Raw genomic sequence first — 18845 nt, forward strand, 5'->3', positions numbered from 1 at the left:
CATTTTCCCCTTGGTTGGAATCTCAAGACTGAAATATTAATTTAAAAATCCTAGGGCGCCTGTATGGCTCAGTTGGTTAAGTGTCCAACTTCGGCTCAGGTCATGATCTCACAGTTCATGGGCTTGAACTGTCAGCACAGAGCCTGGAGCTTGCTTCGGATTCTGTGTCTCCTTCTCTCTCTGCCCCTACCCCCCTCAAAAATAAACATTAAAAATTTTTAAAAATATATTTAAAAATCCTTTAGAGGGTGGGAGGATAGGACATATTGTTTAAGGGTACAAACTTGCAACAAGTAGTAAATAAGACCTAGAAATCTAATTGTACAGTATCGTCAACCTAGTCAACAATACTGTATTAAAATCATCAAATTTGCAGGGCGCCTGGGTGGCTCAGTCGGTAAGCGTCTGACTTCAGCTCAGGTCATGATCTCACAGTTCTTGAGGTCAAGCCCCGCGTCGGGCTCTGTGCTGACCGCTCAGAGCCTGGAGCCTGCTTCGGATTCTGTGTCTCCCTCTCTCTCTGCTCCTACCCCACTCACACTCTGTCTCTCTCTCAAAAATAAATAGTTAATAAAAATTAAAAAAATAATAATAAAAAATAAAAATAAATAAAATCAAATTTGCTAAGAGACTAGAACTTCATGATTCCAACCACTAAAAAGAACATGGTAGACGTGTTAATTATTGCTACAATGGCAATGATGTCACAGTGTATAAATGCGGCACACCTTAAAATTACAGTGTTATATGTCAGATATATTTCAATACAAATACGTAATCAAGGTATTTGTAAAAGTGACCAGATAAATAAAAATGCATCAGCTTTTCTAATAGAATTTGTATAGTGCTTTTTAGTTCAAAAGAAGACTTGAAAATGCTGAGTTTCTGGGGCGCCTGGGTGGCTCAGTTGGTTGGGTGTCCGACTTCAGCTCAGGTCATGATCTTACAGTCCATGAGTTCGAGTCCCCCGTCTGGCTCTGTGCTGACAGCTTGGAGTCCGGATGGAGGCTGCTTTGGATCTGTGTCTTCCTCTCTCTCTCTGCCCCCCACCCCCATTCGCACTCTGTCTTTCTCTCTCAGAAATAAATAAACATTTAAAAAAAAATAAAAAAAAGAAAATGCTGAATTTCTTTATTCTTACACATTGACTCTTCAATATGAAATATTCGTTTTACCTTTGCACTCTTAGTACACATTTTAAATGTGGTGGTTTGTTCTCTGTTGTGACTCCTCGGTAGGATTGTCCTGCTTGGTCCTGGCCTAGAGAAGCACTCAGTGTTGAATGTGAATGTGAAATGAACGAATGTGCTAAGAACTTAAACACCTGAGCATTTCCTGCGAGAGTTCATGATCTTCCCTGCTTATGGTATGGTTGGTCTGCCATTTCTAGTGCCCCCGCTTCCTTTTTAAGAATCTAAAAAGATTAAAAGGTAACTAAAGTCGTAGGCCTTAGTAGGAGCACTTCCTTCTAGGAAAAAATAAATAAACAAGAAAAGTAACTTTGCTCCTCAATTGGGAACATACTTACCTTGGGAACTGAGGGGGCCACTCCATTAAAACTCTGTAACCTTGGCAGAGAATAGAAGCAATGAAAGATGACTTCAAGGTTTTACTCTTAAGGGACCCAAGTCACATTTTTCTTAATCATGCTGATAAACGGACAGGACATCTCAGGGCTTTTCACTCACCCCTGAAGCAGAGCCTTGGACAGGAAATGTAGGACGGAGGCTGTGCAGGAGCATTGTGGGTGATTGTTGACTTTTGCTTTGAGTTTGCTTTAAGTTGCTGAGACCCATGGCTGCAGGTAGAATAGGGCACTGCATACTGGCATGGGAAGAGAAGGGGTTCTGCCTGAGGATGCCCTCTCCTCCCTGCCTCTTTTCCCGCCTACCCATTCTTTATCATCTTGCCTACCCAGCATCCTGCCTACCCATTCTTTATCATCCCCCCACCTGCTTGCCTCTCAGTGGACTCTTGTCCCTGTTTGCCTCTCCTTGGGCTCTAAGACTAGAAGTAGGGCAAAGAGGAGTGAAGAGCTAGAAGTAGGTGGAGTGACTGGGGAAGGAAGGAGGTCACAACTTGGGAGGGTTAACAGGACCCTCTGGAAATGGCCTCCAAGGAGCGAGAGGTAAGAGGAGCATACGGTACGGGGGCCATAGGTGCCTCTGAAGAGAAAGCACTTATGAGCCTGTATTCTTGTGCTTCCTTAGGGGGAGAAACATAGGATGCTTTAGCTCCATAGTGACAAATAAGATGGCCCCCTACTAAAGCACATCATGGCTATGATGCAGGGAGCCACGGATGACCTGATCTCATGGATCTTTTGTTTTTGCTAAAGCCAGGTGTCTCTCCTAAGCCTAGCCAGAGCCAAGAGGCGTCTTCCCAGAAGGGTAGAGGCACCTGGAGGCCATATTCTGGACGTTTGAAGATGTTTTAAAGAAACAGTTCTGGGGGCGCCTGGGTGGCGCAGTCGGTTAAGCGTCCGACTTCAGCCAGGTCACGATCTCGCGGTCCGGGAGTTCGAGCCCCGCATCGGGCTCTGGGCTGACGGCTCAGAGCCTGGAGCCTGTTTCCGATTCTGTGTCTCCCTCTCTCTCTGCCCCTCCCCCGTTCATGCTCTGTCTCTCTCTGTCCCAAAAATAAATAAAGGTTGAAAAAAAAATTAAAAAAAAAAAAAGTAACAGTTCTGTATTTTACATGTTTTACTTCCCACATAATTGGAAATGAGGCAATAAGGAAATAAGTTTGGGGCTCAGTGGAGTATGACCCATTGACTTAGGGGATGTTTTTGCTGATTGATTTTTGAGGTTTGTTATTTCAAGAATCACCTTAAGTGTAAGTTGTTACTGTCTGGTGATTCTCTTTGTTTTTGTTTCTTTAATCTTATCATTTTGCTAAAAATTTCTTTTCCTCCATATTTTCCTACCTTCTCATTGTGAGCTTTTGGTTGGCTTTATAATTTAAACAGAGGAAGGCACTGAAACAGTTTTTGCCTTGTTTATTTTTACAAACAACATCCCTTTGTGGGTTTAGTCAGAGATTTACACTCTTTGCTAATCACCACCAAAATAAATAGACCCTTAAAACTGTCAGTGACACCAGCCAGTTCTGCAGCCCGAGTTCTGGAGGACCAGGCCAGATGGCAAAGTCAGGCCCCTAACACACATAATGTGTGTTCTGTAGCTCTTGGCTTCAACAGCATGGGCAGCTGACTGCATTTTAGAAAGCTTAAGCGGGGAGGGAGCTGATTCTCCAGGATCCATTTGTTCTGTGGGGCAGCTCCAGGAATAAACCCTAAGGCGGCATGAGTGGTACTTGACCGTGGTTAAAACCTGTGGTGTACTGACTCAGACACAGGCTGGAAATTCTGAACTCCTGGCTGGCCACCAGCATGTTCTGTGATTGTGTTCCTGTAGGAAGCGTCCCTCTTAGCTCTCTGGTGCATAAAGGGGAGGGTGGAGTTGCTCGTTTTTCTGAATTTTCAAGTACTGTAGCAGTACTTGAAATTCTGTAGCAGAATTTTCAAGTACTGTGTACAAATATTTGGGTACAGTGAGAGTATGAGTTCATCTTGCACAGGTCAGATAGGACAGAATCTTCCTTCCATTCAACAGGATGTTATCCCAACGCTAATTACGTTAGGGGAGAAACCGCATTCATTGTCATACTGATAGCAGTGGTTCACATAGCCTCTGGGAGAGTTTATTATCAGTTTGGTGGAAATATTGTGCTCTGAGCTTCCAGATCAGAGATAATAGAGTTCCTGGACCTCTTAAAGGGGGGATAAGTGAGAGGTTCTGATGTGGGAGCCGCCCTCCTCCCTCCCCCTTTTAAGTTCATGACACTCCACTGATAGTTCCTTCCATGTCTACACAGGACAGAATAACTCACTGGATCAAATACATTTTTATATGCAACAAAATACACACACAAGGATTTTCATCACTTACGTCATGGAAGGAATCTAGAGACAAGCCAGGTCCTTTACTGATTATATAGACCCTTTGCCTTTGTGCAGGGAATCCTTGATGGTCCAGTAAAATCTTAGGAGAAGCTGTTTTTGGAGAGAGGATTTGGTTTAATGAAGAACGGATAGCCACACATGGTAGGTATAGAGTAACTCCTTTGGATTCCCATGTATTATCCGTATAACCCTCTCCATCTGTAATGCTCTCTGAAGACTGAAGATGGGTGCTAGGATGGAATTGTTTTACGTACTGTTGTGTTTACAAGGGGACACTTCTTTTTCTCTTGATTCCTATTGGTGCCCTGTTATCAGCCTGCCCCGTGATGCATGGTGTGGATCTGTAGTCCTGTGCTCTGTTGGAACCAGCTCCGCATTGGCCTGTTTACTGCTTCTCTACACATTACAGCTTCCTTACTTCCAATAGTGTTTGAACAGACTAAAAACATGTTTTTGGCTGTCATCCAGAGTTTGGCTTCCGCTTCCCCAGTAATGCCATAAAAATGCTCTGTCAAATAAATTCTCGGGAATTGAAGAGAACAAATTCTCTGCTCCATATGATTGTAGATAATAGAAACAGGCTTCAGCTGACCACCTGGCTTGATGCCCATGGTCTAGGAAAACCGAATCACACAGCATCCCTTGGCAGTGCTTTATAGCTATCAGAGTGATTTCTCTGCATGCGATGGATGAGCTTTCCACTTAAAGAAATCTGCACATAGCATTTATCTCCAATGAGTCTTTTGAATCCCCTAAAATAATTACCTTTACTTTTCCTGCACCAGTGCCAATTCGTGTATATTATAAAATTTTTGAACCTAGGGCTTATTTTCTGTCGAGTAAATTTCAAGTGTTAACCATGGACAGTCTTTCTATGATTTGGGGTGTGTGTGTGTGTGTGTGTGTGTGTGTGTGTGTGTGTGTGTGTGTTTTGAGAGCAGTGTTTCTTGTTCCCTGCCTGGATATTGTAACATCCTTATTATTCAGGATCCCAGCTGGAAGGAGCTGGCATAGCCAAATTAGGATATTTAGGGAAGTTTACTTATAAGGGGACTGTTTTCAAGAGTGTGAATTGGGGGAAGGGGACCCCAAGTAAAAGTGTATAACCCAGTGGAAATGTTACTAGCCCTGGACTGGAGGGGAAGGAAGGAAAGAACCTAGAGACAGAGAGTGTCATGTAGAGAAGGCTGCCTTCAGGATGGCCTGCACAGAACTGGCCTGGTCTGGCAGTAAAGAACCACCTATCTCTTCTCTCCCTGTAATTTCGTGTCAGGGCTCCCCCTTGGCTGAACCCACTTAGAAGCCAGAAGGTGCAGAGTTCTTTGATTTGGTTCCCATAGGTCAGCTTCCCCAGGGCAGAGAGCAGGACAGAAGGCAGAATGTGGATTCAGAAAGCAAGTGGAAGGCATCTGGCACATATCCCAGTGGAGGTGTCCAGTGATTTTTAGGAAAGGCATAGAAATCTTAATAGAAAACTTGAACTCACTTTTATTTTTAAATAGTTTTAGTGATGTGTGATTGACATACAATAAACCACATATTTAAAGTATAGAATTTGATTAAGTTTTGATATGTATCTACTTATCACCACAATCAAGAGAGTGAACGTATCCATCACCTTAAAAAGCAATCCGTTTTAATTTCACCTTAAAGATATTTTATATGGTTCTTTTAAAAGTGTATGGAAAGAGGGGCACCTGGGTGGCTTAGTCGGTTAAGCGTCTGACTTTGGCTTGGGTCACGATCTCACGGTCCGTGAGTTCGAGCCCCGCATTGGGTTCTGTGCTGACAGCTCAGAGCCTGGAGCCTGCTTCGGATTCTGTGTCTCCCTCTCACTCTCTGCCACTCCCTGGCTCGCACTGTCTCTCTCTCAAAAATAAATAAAACATTAAAAAAAACTTTAAAAGGGTATGGAAAGAGGAGTGCCTTGGTAGCTCAGTGGTTAAGCGTCCGACTTCGGCTCAGGTCATGATCTTGCAGTCCATGGATTCGAACCCCGATGTCGGGCTCCGTGCTGACAGCTCAGAGCCTGAAGCCTGCTTCGGATTCTGTGTCTCTCTCTTGCTCCCTGCCCCTCCCCTGCTCATGCTCTGTCTCCCTCTCAAAAACAGATAAAAATATTTTTAAAAAAGGGTATGGAAAGATAGCAGGAAATGAAGCAATGGCAGGTGCAACTCAAAAAACATCAGTGCTGGAAAGAGACCCAAAAATGAAATTCAAAACAGTGTCAAAGCTTGTGAGAAAGCTTTTTTCAATAGTAGCTTATAATAAATGAGAAAAAAAAAGATTGTGAGTGTGAATTTTTCTTTGGCTTCTACTTTGTATCCGTTTATTGCCGTGTATTTAAAATAAGGTAAAAATAACATGAGATAAAAATCTTTCTGGTCTGTGTAGTCAGTATTTGAATCTGAGAAAATCAGTGATTAATCAGTATTCAGTAGTGCCAATAAAACTGCGGATGTGAAGTTTCAGTGTACATTTTATCTGTTATTCACATGACCACAACATGCTTCTGGGGCAGGTCCAGGCTCAGGTGCGTATTCTCTATTATGCCACCCCGTCTCTCAAGAAAGCGAATTGAAATGTAGTGGAGAAGACATGAAATGTTATTGATAACAGGGTCACCTGCGTGCTCAGTCGGTTAAGCATCTGACTTCGGCTCAGGTCATGATCTCACGGTTCATCGGTTCGAGCCCCACATCGGACTCTGTGCTGACAGCTCAGAGCCTGGAGCCTGCTTCGGATTCTGTGTCTCCCTCTCTCTGCTCCTCACCCACTTGTGCTCTTTCTCTCTCTGTCTCTCAAAAATAAATAAAAGTTAAAAAAAATTTTTTTAAAGAAATGTTATTGATAACAAAGCTTACAGTTATTACTGTGGCAGTTGAATGCTTAATATGCCCTTGGTGATAGAGCTGAGATGGGATTTAATTCCCTGAGCTTTATGCATTCTGCTTTAAATTATAAAAGCCAGTAAATCATTTGCAAACACATTTTTGCCATTTATTAATAGTTGCTTGCTACCCACCTGACAGCTAATGGAGGCCAGAGAGTTATGGCTTGGGTTGAGAACTGGCACTCTCAACCTTCTGTGTCCCCAGAGACCCATTTATGCTAGGGAAATCAGGAGTGGCTCGCCTTTTCTAGGGAAAGCTTGTGTCCAGTGCAGAGTTGAATGGGAGACCCCAGCCCCATTTCATATAAAGGAAAGTACCTCCCTGGCTAAGCTAGGAGCAGGAGAAGGGGTGTGAGGTTTAGTGGAAGGGAGGAGCTGGGCAGGGCAGAGCCCCCAGGGACTCCAGTCATGCCCCAGCAGGGGGCGCAGTGGCACTTATCAGCATAGGAACTGTGACAGGCCACAATGCTTCCATGCTGGCCTTCGGATTCTTCTAGCAAGTTCAGGGCTCAGGGTCTTTGCACTTTTTATCTCTTACGCCTAGATGATTCTTGCCTCAGCTTTTTCCAAGGCTCTGTCACTCTCTCCCTTGATTCAGATTACTGCTCAAATGTCTCCTTTTGAAGTTTCTTTTGCCACCCTCTCTAAAGAATCATCTCTGTCACCAGTGACCACTATTGGACATTATACATCACTTCTCAACCTTTTTGGTCTTAGGACCTCTGCATCTGCTTAAAAATTATTATGGAACCTAAAGAGCTTATGTTAGGTGGCTTACACCTTTCAAAATTCACCATATCAGAAATTAAAATGGAAGTTTAAAAATATTTTTGTTCACTGAAAAACAGCAATAATAATTCCGTTATATGTTAACATAAATAACTGATGAAAAGTATCTATATTATCCCAAACAAGATAATTGCAAGAAGAGTGATATTGTTATGTATTTGTGTATGTGTCTTTTATTAATAGAAGAGAAGATAGCTTATTACACTCTGTCATTGTTTTGGTAAAAGTTTATGAAGAAGATCTAGCCTTACAAAGGTGGTTGGAAAAGGAAGGGTAATTTTAATAGCCTTTTCATGTAATTGTGGATATTCTGTTTTAATATCACACCAGGACTCAATATGTGATCATTTCTTAACAGCTGATTATTGTGTGGTCCTTGAACCCTGGGCGTAATAGTGTGAGCTGCTCTTAACTTATAGATCAGACGGCTGCTTTTTTTTTCCCTTTCTTTTTTAAATTTTTTAAATGTTTATTCATTTTTGAGAGAAAGGGAGAGACAGAGAGGGAGAGATAAAGCGTGAGCAGGGGAGGGGCAGAGAGTGAGCAAAATACAGAATCTGAAGCAGGCTCCAGCCTGCAAGCTGTCAGCACAGAACCTGATGTGGGGCTCAGACTCATGAACTATGAGATGACCTGAGCCAAAGTTGGATGCTTAACCAACTGAGCCACCCAGGTGCCCTGGCTACTTTCTTTTTTTTCTTAAGAAAAGGTTGGTCACTGACATTTGAAATTATCGTTTCCATAAAAGTAGAATAAGACATGCAAGTCATTATTTTCATTATATTTTCAAATAACCATTAAAAAAAAATCACCTAATCTCGAAAAATTACAGAAGCTCCTTCTAAACCAAACACCAATTTCTCATGTGCCCCAAAATTAGAACGCTTGTTCCTTGGTAGGTTCACACTTCATATTATGGTTACTTTTTTTGAGGCAGGAAGTGAAATGTTAGGTTAATGACTTCTAACATAATTCCTTGATAAATATTTATTGAAATATCTAATGTTTGTTATAGTGCTTTTATTCATTTTTTCCAATCCTGTTTATATGTTCACTACCTTATTTGAATAAGTGAGTAAAGAACCATGCAGAAATATCCTTGAGCTGGTACAGGAATTGAGTTAAACATTCAGGTCTACAGATATGTGCAGTACGTTAGGCATCCACTTTATCTACTTGTCAGAATGTTTCAACATCATCGATCTATAATTTCGTGTTTATCTCTTTAAGATCCACACAGGTTTACAACACCAAATAATCTGGCCCTGTCAGCCCAGCTGCGTCCCTCTGGATGAAAAACTCCTGCCCCAGCTTCTAAAAGAAGCAGGCTACACTACCCATATGGTCGGAAAATGGCACCTGGGAATGTACCGGAAAGAATGTCTTCCAACCCGCCGAGGATTTGATACTTACTTTGGTAATGGAAATGCACATGTTTCTTTTACAACCTAGACTAGCTGCAGCCATCTCATAAAACACACCCAAGTGTAATCACATAGCTGGAAACTTGAACACAGAATGAATCATTCAGCATTGCTGTGGGGCAACTTTCTAATGCCACCTCCAGAAACCTGGCTCTCTGCTCAGCTCGTGGTGGGCAGCAGTCCACAGGGAGGCACTTACCTTTGCCAGAATATTAAATGCCATGTTGGGGCCTTGAAAGAGTTTGCTATGTCCACATCTGAGACCACTGTACTCTAGAGAACCTTATTACCAAAAGGGGATACCCTTGCTTTTTTAAAAAATTCCAGGGGTGGCTGGGTGCCTCATTTAAGCATCCGACTTCGGCTCTGCTCATGATCTCACAGTTTGTGAGTTCGAGCCCCACATCAGGCTCAGTGCTGACAGCTCAGAGCCTGGAGCCTGCTTCGGATTATGTGTCTCCCTCTCTTTCTGCCCATCTCCCACTCACGCTCTGTTTCGCCCTGTCAAAAATAAATAAGCATTAAAAATAATTAAAAATAAAACAGTTCCGGGCAAAACCCAACACAAGAATATTTCCTTCACAAAGTTTCACACTATCTTTTTCTCTCCATGGGCTGTCCCAAAGATTTTTTTTCTGGAGACTGTGGAGGAGACTCTATTGGCATCCTTCTCCCCTTCCGTGAGTTCTGTTTTTGAAATCACTAGATTGGGGAAGACCAATCAAAAAAATAAATAACAAATGGTAATAGGAAGGTTAATAAGAAATCAGAAGTATTTTATGGAGTGGATAGCTGTATAAAAATGTGAAACTCAAAGTTAGTTTTAAAACTCACCCTCTTTTAACCTGTTACAAGCTGTGTCTTAATTAACAGCCTATTAATCTTACCAGTGGCTATGTATCTTTCTGACGAGTTCTTTTCATCTCGTGCTGTCTGGCGGTTTAGCTCCGTACTTCTCTCATTTGTCTCTTCGTTTATTTACAATCTATCACATCCAAAAAGGAACACACTGAACATAAAAAGTTTAAAAATAAATAGAATAGGGGTGCTTGGGTGCCTCAGTAAGTTGAGTGTCTGACTTTTGATTTCGGCTCAGGTCATGATCTCACTGTCTTGGGATCGAGCCTCATGTCAGGCTCCATGCTGAGTGTGAACTTGCTTGGGATTCTCCTTCTCTCCTTCTGCCCCTCTCCCCTGCTCATGTTCTCTCTCTCTCTCTTTCTAAAATAAGTTTAAAAATAAAATAAAATAAAATTAAATTAAATTAAATTAAATTAAATTAAATAAAAATGAGGGTGAGTAGAAAAAGATGGAATCACGGCATGTCACCAACTCACAAAAAACCTTCCTGGCTGTAGGTGAACTTCACATTGAACTCTGCAACTTTAGATTTCTTATGTCTAAAAAAAAAAAAAAAAAAAAAAGGAGATGGTTGTAAGAGTCGCATTATTTATAAGATAAATGGAAGCCAGATGTTCAGGAAGAGTAAAGCATTTTCTGGCTCTTAGACCTGAGAAATTTCTCCTTTGGGAAAAGGTGAGGTGGACAACATCGTCAAAAACAGCATTTTAGTAATATAGTGGTGGTTTTCTTGTACGTGTTTGTTGAAACATTCCTTTTTACTCAAGATAGGGCAAGAGTGCCAACGTGCATTTCGGTGATTATACAGAGCCCAAACAATGCAGTCGAAGCACACAGCTCTGTTGTGCCATGTTGGATCTGGGGTTAAAGTTGAGATGCAGGGATATCAGGCATGAGGCCATATGCGCCTTGCTCCCATACAGGTTCTCTAGACATTGCTAATTAATCATGGCATTCTTCCTTGATGAAGCTGGATATATCCTCAGCATCCAGAAATAATGGTTAAAGTCAGACTTGGGTGTCAGACCTCTGTCATTTTGGAAATTCTAGAGGAAGAAACAGCCTGTATATCCTTTGACAATTTTTACTCAGGCCTTTGCTGAAAGATGGGTTAATACCTATACTCTGGCAAGAGAAAGGACTACAGGTTTTTAATTTTTTTTTACTAAAAGCCAAGTCACGTATTTAAAAATTCAATTGTACAGAAGAAAATCATATCCTTTTATGAGAATTGAGAAGCCTGAGGATTCAGATGAACAAATAGCCCACATTCATATGGATTTGTAGATAGGAGGGTTTAATGACTATACAGTTGTTATCACTGTTATGACTTTGATGTTAAGTTAAAAAACTAGTCAGATAATTGTGGGGCTGGTTGCACAACTCTGAATACCTTAAAAACCATTGAATTGTAAACTTTAAATGCGTGACTTAGATGGTATATGAATCATATCTCAATAAAACTGTTAAATAAAAAAGTCAGAGGGTTAGTTGTTCAAAATATATTTTCTGGGGCACCTGGGTGGCTACATCAGTTAAGTGTTGGACTCTTGATTTTGGCTCAGGTCATGATTTCGTAGTTTGTAGGTTTGAGCCCCATATTGGGTTCTGCACTGACAGCGTGGAGCCTGCTTGGGATTCTCTGTCACCTTCTCTCTCTGCCCCTCCCTGCTCGCATTCTCTCTTCTCTCTCAAAAATAAATAAATATAAATAAAAGTATTTTCTGATTTTTCCCAAAAAAGCATAGGTTGCCATCTTCTTTAGGCTCAGCATGTAAGTTCAAATCTGTGAATCACTGTTGTGATAAAAGCTGTATATGATTGTCACATGGTTGTTGGGTATCAGTCTGGCCACGTATGTAAATAAATAGTTCTATTCCTGGAAACATCCTATTTGTAATATCTTTTTAATATTTATAGTTCATACATCTTTTAATCAAATATATGCTATGCTTATATTCTCCCAAGTAATAGAAAACATTTAACGTTTACACAGAAATAACCTGAAGTGATTTCCTCAAGCTCTAATACCCAGGAGTTATTAAAAATCTCAGCTAGAACCCCAGTTTCCTGACCTCTCTAATCATCCATATAAGGGCTAAAATTTCTTCTCTGGATACATTTCTTTCTCTACTATATATTAATTAACAAACGCATTGGATTTCCCTTTCTCTTACATACATCAGGAGAAAAGATTACTATTTAAAAGGTATTCTTAACACCAAAGGTATTCATTGTATTCAGGACTTTGAATTTATTGAATCATGGAAAAGGAGGACATTAATTAAAAATGAATTCATTTTTTAATGTAAACTGTGTAAGGCTTTTTGATGGTGATTATAGAGAATGCTCAGGACTGGGGAAAGGGCTAGACCAATTTTATCAACCTCATTTTAAGGTTAATAAGCATTGTTTGTTAGGAGATGGCTCAGAGCTTATTTCTTTTTAATGGTTGTATTGAAGTGTATTTCACACACCATATAATTCACCCAACTAAAACGTGTGCAATTTATTGATTTTTAACAAATTCACAGGTGGTGCCACTGTCACCCAATCCAATTGCAGAATATTTTCATCACCCCAAACAGAAACCCCATCCCTATTAGCAGTCACTCCCCATTTTCCCCCACCAGCCCTAGGCAACTGCCGACACACTTTTTGTGTCTATAGATTTGCCTATTCTGGACATTTCATATGAATGGAATCATACAATTTGCATGCTTTTAATATTTTAGGAAAATAGAGAACATTTTCAGAAACAGTGATTCATTGAGAAAACCCATTTCTTTTCATGTTTAAATCCAAATTGTGAGATAGGCAGTTGATACCACTCAAGTTTGGGGCAAAACTGAGATTGCCGTACGTAGAAAAATCTACTTTCTTGCACCACATTAATTTGATCTTTTGGCTCTGTTAAATTATGTCTAGAGCTTCTGTTTGGAAAGGTTTGTATCATTCACCAGTGGGTGTCAGCATCTGACTAAAGATGATTCTGCCTAGAGCTGCTTCTATAAATAACCTTGAAGCCAGTCTCCCAAGGTCAATATCAACATTATTTGAATCCTGTGTTCATTTATGTGATCACCTCAGAGTACAAATTTGTAAGAAATCACATTAACCGTATGCTATTTTTGCCGTTAGATGGCTTTAAAAGATGAAGATTTTGTCACCTTTACTGAATTTGAGAGTTACGTGACAGAGCCTTATGTTCTGAAGACTTGCCTGAAGAGTGGTTTTGATTTTTTTTTTTATAACATTTTAATGCCTCCTGCTAACACACATAGAGATGTTAAGAAGTGGTGCTCTGATTAGCCTTGTCATTTGATTAGCCTTGTCATGGGTAATCAATTGCACTAGGCAATTAAAGGCTGAAACATTAGTTTGTTTAACAAGTTTTATGCTATGCTGACTACTTTCATCTCCCATTCTTGTTGTAGGATATCTCTTAGGTAGTGAAGATTACTATTCCCATGAGCGCTGTGCATTAATTGACAGTCTGAATGTCACACGATGTGCTCTTGATTTTCGAGATGGGGAACAGGTTGCAACAGGATATAAAAATATGTATTCGACAGACATATTTACTGAAAGAGCTACAGCCCTCATAACTAGCCATCCACCCGAGAAGGTAAGTCTTGCTTCTTTGTTAATATCAAAATTGTGTTTAAGGTAGCATCTCTTCAGGTGAATATAGAAAAAGGCTGCTTGTTTAGGAAAAAAATCCGTTGTAGGGATTTTTCAAATTTTGGAGTATATTGGAATCAGCCCGGGAAAGCTTGATAAAAAGAGAAATTCCTAGAGCCCATCTTTAAGAGACTCATTCTTTGGGTCTGGGGAAAATCTGTACATCAGCATTTTAAAGAAACTCATCAAGGGTAATTCTGATGCCAAATGGGTCCCCAGATCACACTTTGAGGAATAAATACTGTGTCTACAGTGTTTTAGTAGAAATATAGTTTTATTATTTTGGTGTATTTTGTGCATGTGCTATAAGCAATTAGTACATTGACTTTTTTTTTTAATTTTTTTTAACGTTTATTTATTTTTGAGACAGAGAGAGACAGAGCATGAACAGGGGAGGGGCAGAGAGAGAGGGAGACACAGAATCTGAAACAGGCTCCAGGCTCTGAGCTGTCAGCACAGACCCCGACGCGGGGCTTGAACTCACAGACGGTGAGATCATGACCTGACGCTTAACCGACCAAGCCACCCAGGCGCCCCGACATTGACTTTTTTTAAGTGATAGGCTTGTGTACAAAGATGAGGCTATATTATGGCAAATTTCCTGTTACGAGATCAACAAGCTTTAGGTTCAGGGCAAGTCCTCTTAACTTTGTATTTTAGGTATTCTAGATATTTTGCATTCCTATGTTAATTTTAGAATGAACTGGTCAATTTCTACCAAAAAGTTTCTGCTTGGATTTGGATTTCATTGAATCCGTAGACCAACTTCACGAGAATATGTATCTTAACAACATTAAATTTTTCATTCCCTAAACATGGTATACTGATGAGCCTGGTTTTTACATTTAATACACTGAAGTCACTGTGTATGTCACATAATAGAATCTTTTGATTTATTTAAAGTTAAAAATAGAAGAGAGTCAGAATTGCCTTAAAAACAATTTTTGTTGTTGTTGTTGTTGTTGTTGTTGTTGTTAATCTAGAGTTAGCTTCAGGAGCTAAATTCTCTGAATATACCTTTAAAATTGGGTCACATATTCGTGTTGTCAGATACTGGGCCCAAAATGTGGCTTCATTAAGAACTGCATTAGGACACTGATGAAATTAGTCCTTCAATAAGACCCTGATGTAGCAAATTCCAGAATGTGCAGTATTATCTGGTGCTTCCAATTTCCTGCAGTTTTCCTCTTTGGCAACTGAATGTCCTCAGGGTAGATCACAATTTGGATTTCAGTTTATATACCTGTTCAGATGTGGTACCTGGCCACTGACTCCCTTTTTGACATAGTTTCTTCTTGGCTATACCTTTACCTATTCTAAGTGTTGGGGGTCTTACCTGGTATCTCTCCTCAGTTTTGCCCTGCTTGGGCTTTTTATCACTCTTACATGCTGACCAGCTTGGAGTGGCTGTGCTAGCTATGGAACATGTAGGATCAGAACATTTGCTCCAATATGTGGACATATGTGAGTCCTAAATCTAGATCTGAACCAATATTCAGAGATGTGGAAAGATAACTGCTAGGTAATTGGCTTAGGTTCTCAGTTTTCCTCTGTATGCTTGGTGTTTTATTTTTTTTATTTCTTAAAAAAAAATTTTTTTAACATTTATTTATTATTGAGAGACAGAGACAGAGTATGAGCATGGAAAGGACAGAGGGAGAGGAGGAGACACAGAATCTGAAGCAGGCTCCAGGCTCCCAGCTGCCAGCACAGAGCCCGACTCGGGGCTCAAACTCACAGACCGCGGGATCATTACCTGAGCCGAAGTCTGACGCTTAACCGACTGAGCCACACAGGTGCCCCTGCTTGGTGTTTTATAGATAGTGCTAAAAACCCAAACAATAAGATAAAGTCTTAAGGGAATTATGGTTCTTACCTTGCCCTTTGAGGTAGGCACTGTTTTACAGATATAAGCAAACAAGTTAAGTTAACTTGTTCAAGGTCACAGAGCTACTGAGAGTCAGAATCAGAATTGAAACCCGCACTGACTCCAGAGCTAAATGCATTCAACAGTCTTCCCTAGCTCACAGCTAATATCCAAGATCAAAGAATATTAACTCCAACTGTGTGATTCAGCTTGGTGATTCCAGTCTTGACAGTATATTGGGCTCATCTGGAAAGGTTGTAATAAACACCAGTAACAAATATTGTGATTTATTGGCGGTGGGGGGGGGGTGTGTGTACCACTGGCATTTAATTACCCTTCTGCTCCCACCTCCCACCAGTGATTCTGATGTGCAGTCACAATAATTGATTCCCTTCAAACACAGAGGGGCAAGCTCAAGCCAGCTGCCTTTTACAGGCTTACAATATAACACTGCCTTAATCATGCAACCACTATAATATGCCTACAGCAAAAATTAGTTCCCATTAGGCAACAATAGAGTATTCTCTCACAGTGCCCCTAACATTAAGCGGATAAGAGGAAGCAGCTGGGTGAAATAGTTCCTTGTGGGTGGCCTGCCTTATCTGGTGTGGTGTGGAAAGCACAGGAACTGAGGGAAATGAGGCCCGAAGAGCTTACAAGCTATCCAAACTTGTGTTATTAATATAGTGCTGCTCAGAGGTAGCATTACAGAAATTACCAGATGAGAGAATGCTCATTTTCCTACAGTGTCTGAAATATTCTGAAGCAGTGTCCAGCATTCCCAACATCCTCAAGATAAAGTTTCAAGCATGGACATAAATGAATGAAATAGTCAATACTGAGTGACAGTCCCAGAATGTTTGTTCGAGACAGCTAATGTGGATGTTTACATTTTCAATTCTCAGTAAAATGATGAATCACATAGTTCCAGGAGCTGCGCTTTTCATCATTTTATCCCAATGGTGAATCTAATTCTGTGCCAGTTTCTTAGGTGTTATATATAGACTGCAACATAGGCCACTTGTCTTAAGGTGGAAATCATTAAAGAAATACACATGAAGTATCCACAAGCCATCTTAAAAATGTGCCTATTTTAAAGAGCACTTGAGGGGAAAAGAGCATATGGAGCTGCTTTGTCACAGAAACACAGTTGGTGCTGGTTTCAGGGAGAGACTGCTAATAACCACTGCACATGTGTTGGGAAGGAATGTCTTTTTTTCTACAGGGTCATTCCTTTAGTACCAACACTGCAGTGTAAAAGTAACATGTCTATAAACTATCTTTCAGTTAAAAATAGCCCCCCTCAACACTTTGCAGAATAAAAATAAAAGTTTTCTCATAAATCTAACCTACTAGAAGCTTCTTAAAGCAAATGTGAATTTCTAGTGGTAGACACTTTTCCATGACACAAGTTGGACAGAAGTGTCTTAATTTTTTTTTTTTTTCAACGTTTATTTATTTTTGGGACAGAGAGAGACAGAGCATGAACGGGGGAGGGGCAGAGAGAGAGAGGGAGACACAGAATCGGAAACAGGCTCCAGGCTCTGAGCCATCAGCCCAGAGCCCGACGCGGGGCTCGAACTCACGGACCGCGAGATCATGACCTGGCTGAAGTCGGACACTTAACCGACTGCGCCACCCAGGCGCCCCAGAAGTGTCTTAATTTGAAAGTCAACAATAGAATAACAATTGAAAAAAAATTTTTAACCTTTATTTATTTTTGAGAGAGAGAGAAACAGAACCTGAGAACGGGAGGGCGGAGAGAGAGACACACACACAGGATCGGGAGCAGGCTCCAGGCTCCGAGTTGTCAGAACAGAGCCTGATGTGGGGCTCGAACTCACGAGCTGTAAGATCATGACCTGAGCCAAAGTCTGATGCTCAACTGACTGAACCACCCAGGAGCCCCAATAGAATAACAATTTACAAGTGCATCATATTTTTTAAAATTTGTACTTTAGGAAAATCTAAAGAAATGAAAGTGAGGCTTTCTTCTTCACTGAAATCAGGTTTCTTAGCATGGTGAGGATATTTGGAGTATATATCTTAGGAGTCGTATGGTATAATAAGAAAGGGAAAAGAACCCTCAGCATCTTATCAACATGCTAATAACTTTAGGTAATAATGTCATACTTTTATGTAATACTTAAACATTTGGTCATGATTCACATCTAGGATTTCGTTTTATATTCTTTTTTTTTTATTAAAAAAATTTTTTTAATGTTTTATTTATTTTTGAGACAGAGAGAGACAGAGCATGAACGGGGAAGGGGCAGAGAGAGAGGGAGACACAGAATCAGAAGCAGGCTCCAGGCTCTGAGCCATCAGCCCAGAGCCCGACGCGGGGCTCGAACTCACGGACCGCAAGATCGTGACCTGAGCCAAAGTCGGACGCTTAACCGACTGAGCCACCCAGGCGCCCCTCGTTTTATATTCTTAAGAAGCCTGAAAGGGTTATAGTTAGGGTTGGTGTAAAGGTGACAGCTGTAACTGGCTTGGTCGGAGCAGAGATCAGGACCCAAGAAAGAGCAAGGGAGAGATCAAAACTCAGCTCCAGGACTACAGTGCTTTGAATCATGTCTTTAAGGTCAGAATGGGCCCATGGGTCTCCAAAGGCCCAGGCATGATGAGAACTCAAGTCAGTAGACGGCACAGTAAAACTGAGGCCATCCCCAGGATGGCGACTGCTTGCTTTAGGCTATCAGTGAGCTCAGCCCATATAGGCAGGTATGGGGAAATTGACTATGTCTGTTCACTGCCAGGGGTTTTCGAACAAGCGGCTGCAGGCAGGGTCCTGATTGTGATTGGACAGCCCTAGAGCCCTAGTTAATTATCTTTTCCACTAGGCTATTGTGTAGTACAAAGAAGAGTACTCTATGAATTTTTTTTTTTCTCATTTAAAAATAGTATGGAAATGTTACGCACCTAGCCTTTTGGGGGAATGAGTTGTTTCATGGATAAAGTTCACCTTGTGAGCACTGAAACTTTTTTTTTTGAATGTTTACAACATTGGCTGGAACTACTCTCAATTGTGTTGCATCTGGCCTCACCTTATTAAAGGAGTGGCCCTCTACACCATTTTGCCTCTTCCTGGTGAACCAGAGACATGTTGATGTGTGTGTATGTCTGCCCATACACTGTATGGCCCTAGATTACTGCTGGTGAAATGGGAAAAAAAAAAAAAAAGAGAACTTACTTTGTTCGAGGAACACTTTTATCTATACTTGTAAGTGATTAGGATGTGGTTGGCAGGTAGTGTGAGGTCTTTGCCTGGCCTGTGACAGTCACAGGCCTCATCCTCAGAGGAGGTTTTTTACTCCCTCTTCTTAGCTTATGCTCCTTCTGTTTGAACTAACAGAAGCC

At 40.9% G+C, this 18845-nt stretch overlaps 1 protein-coding gene across 1 annotated transcript in view; it reads left to right on the plus strand.

The window, feature by feature from the left end:
- The window catches only part of ARSB (arylsulfatase B), a 175018-nt gene that overhangs the window by 6997 nt on the left and 149176 nt on the right, over nucleotides 1–18845 (plus strand). The window contains exons 2-3 of the mRNA XM_040450038.1: nucleotides 8877–9063; nucleotides 13369–13559. Coding sequence (XP_040305972.1) covers nucleotides 8877–9063; nucleotides 13369–13559 — 378 coding nt within the window. The remainder of the gene's footprint in view (nucleotides 1–8876; nucleotides 9064–13368; nucleotides 13560–18845) is intronic.

The sequence above is a fragment of the Herpailurus yagouaroundi genome, unplaced genomic scaffold (genome assembly GCF_014898765.1).
Source record: "Herpailurus yagouaroundi ecotype Mexico unplaced genomic scaffold, PumYag 29, whole genome shotgun sequence".
NCBI classification, from domain to species: domain Eukaryota; kingdom Metazoa; phylum Chordata; class Mammalia; order Carnivora; family Felidae; genus Herpailurus; species Herpailurus yagouaroundi.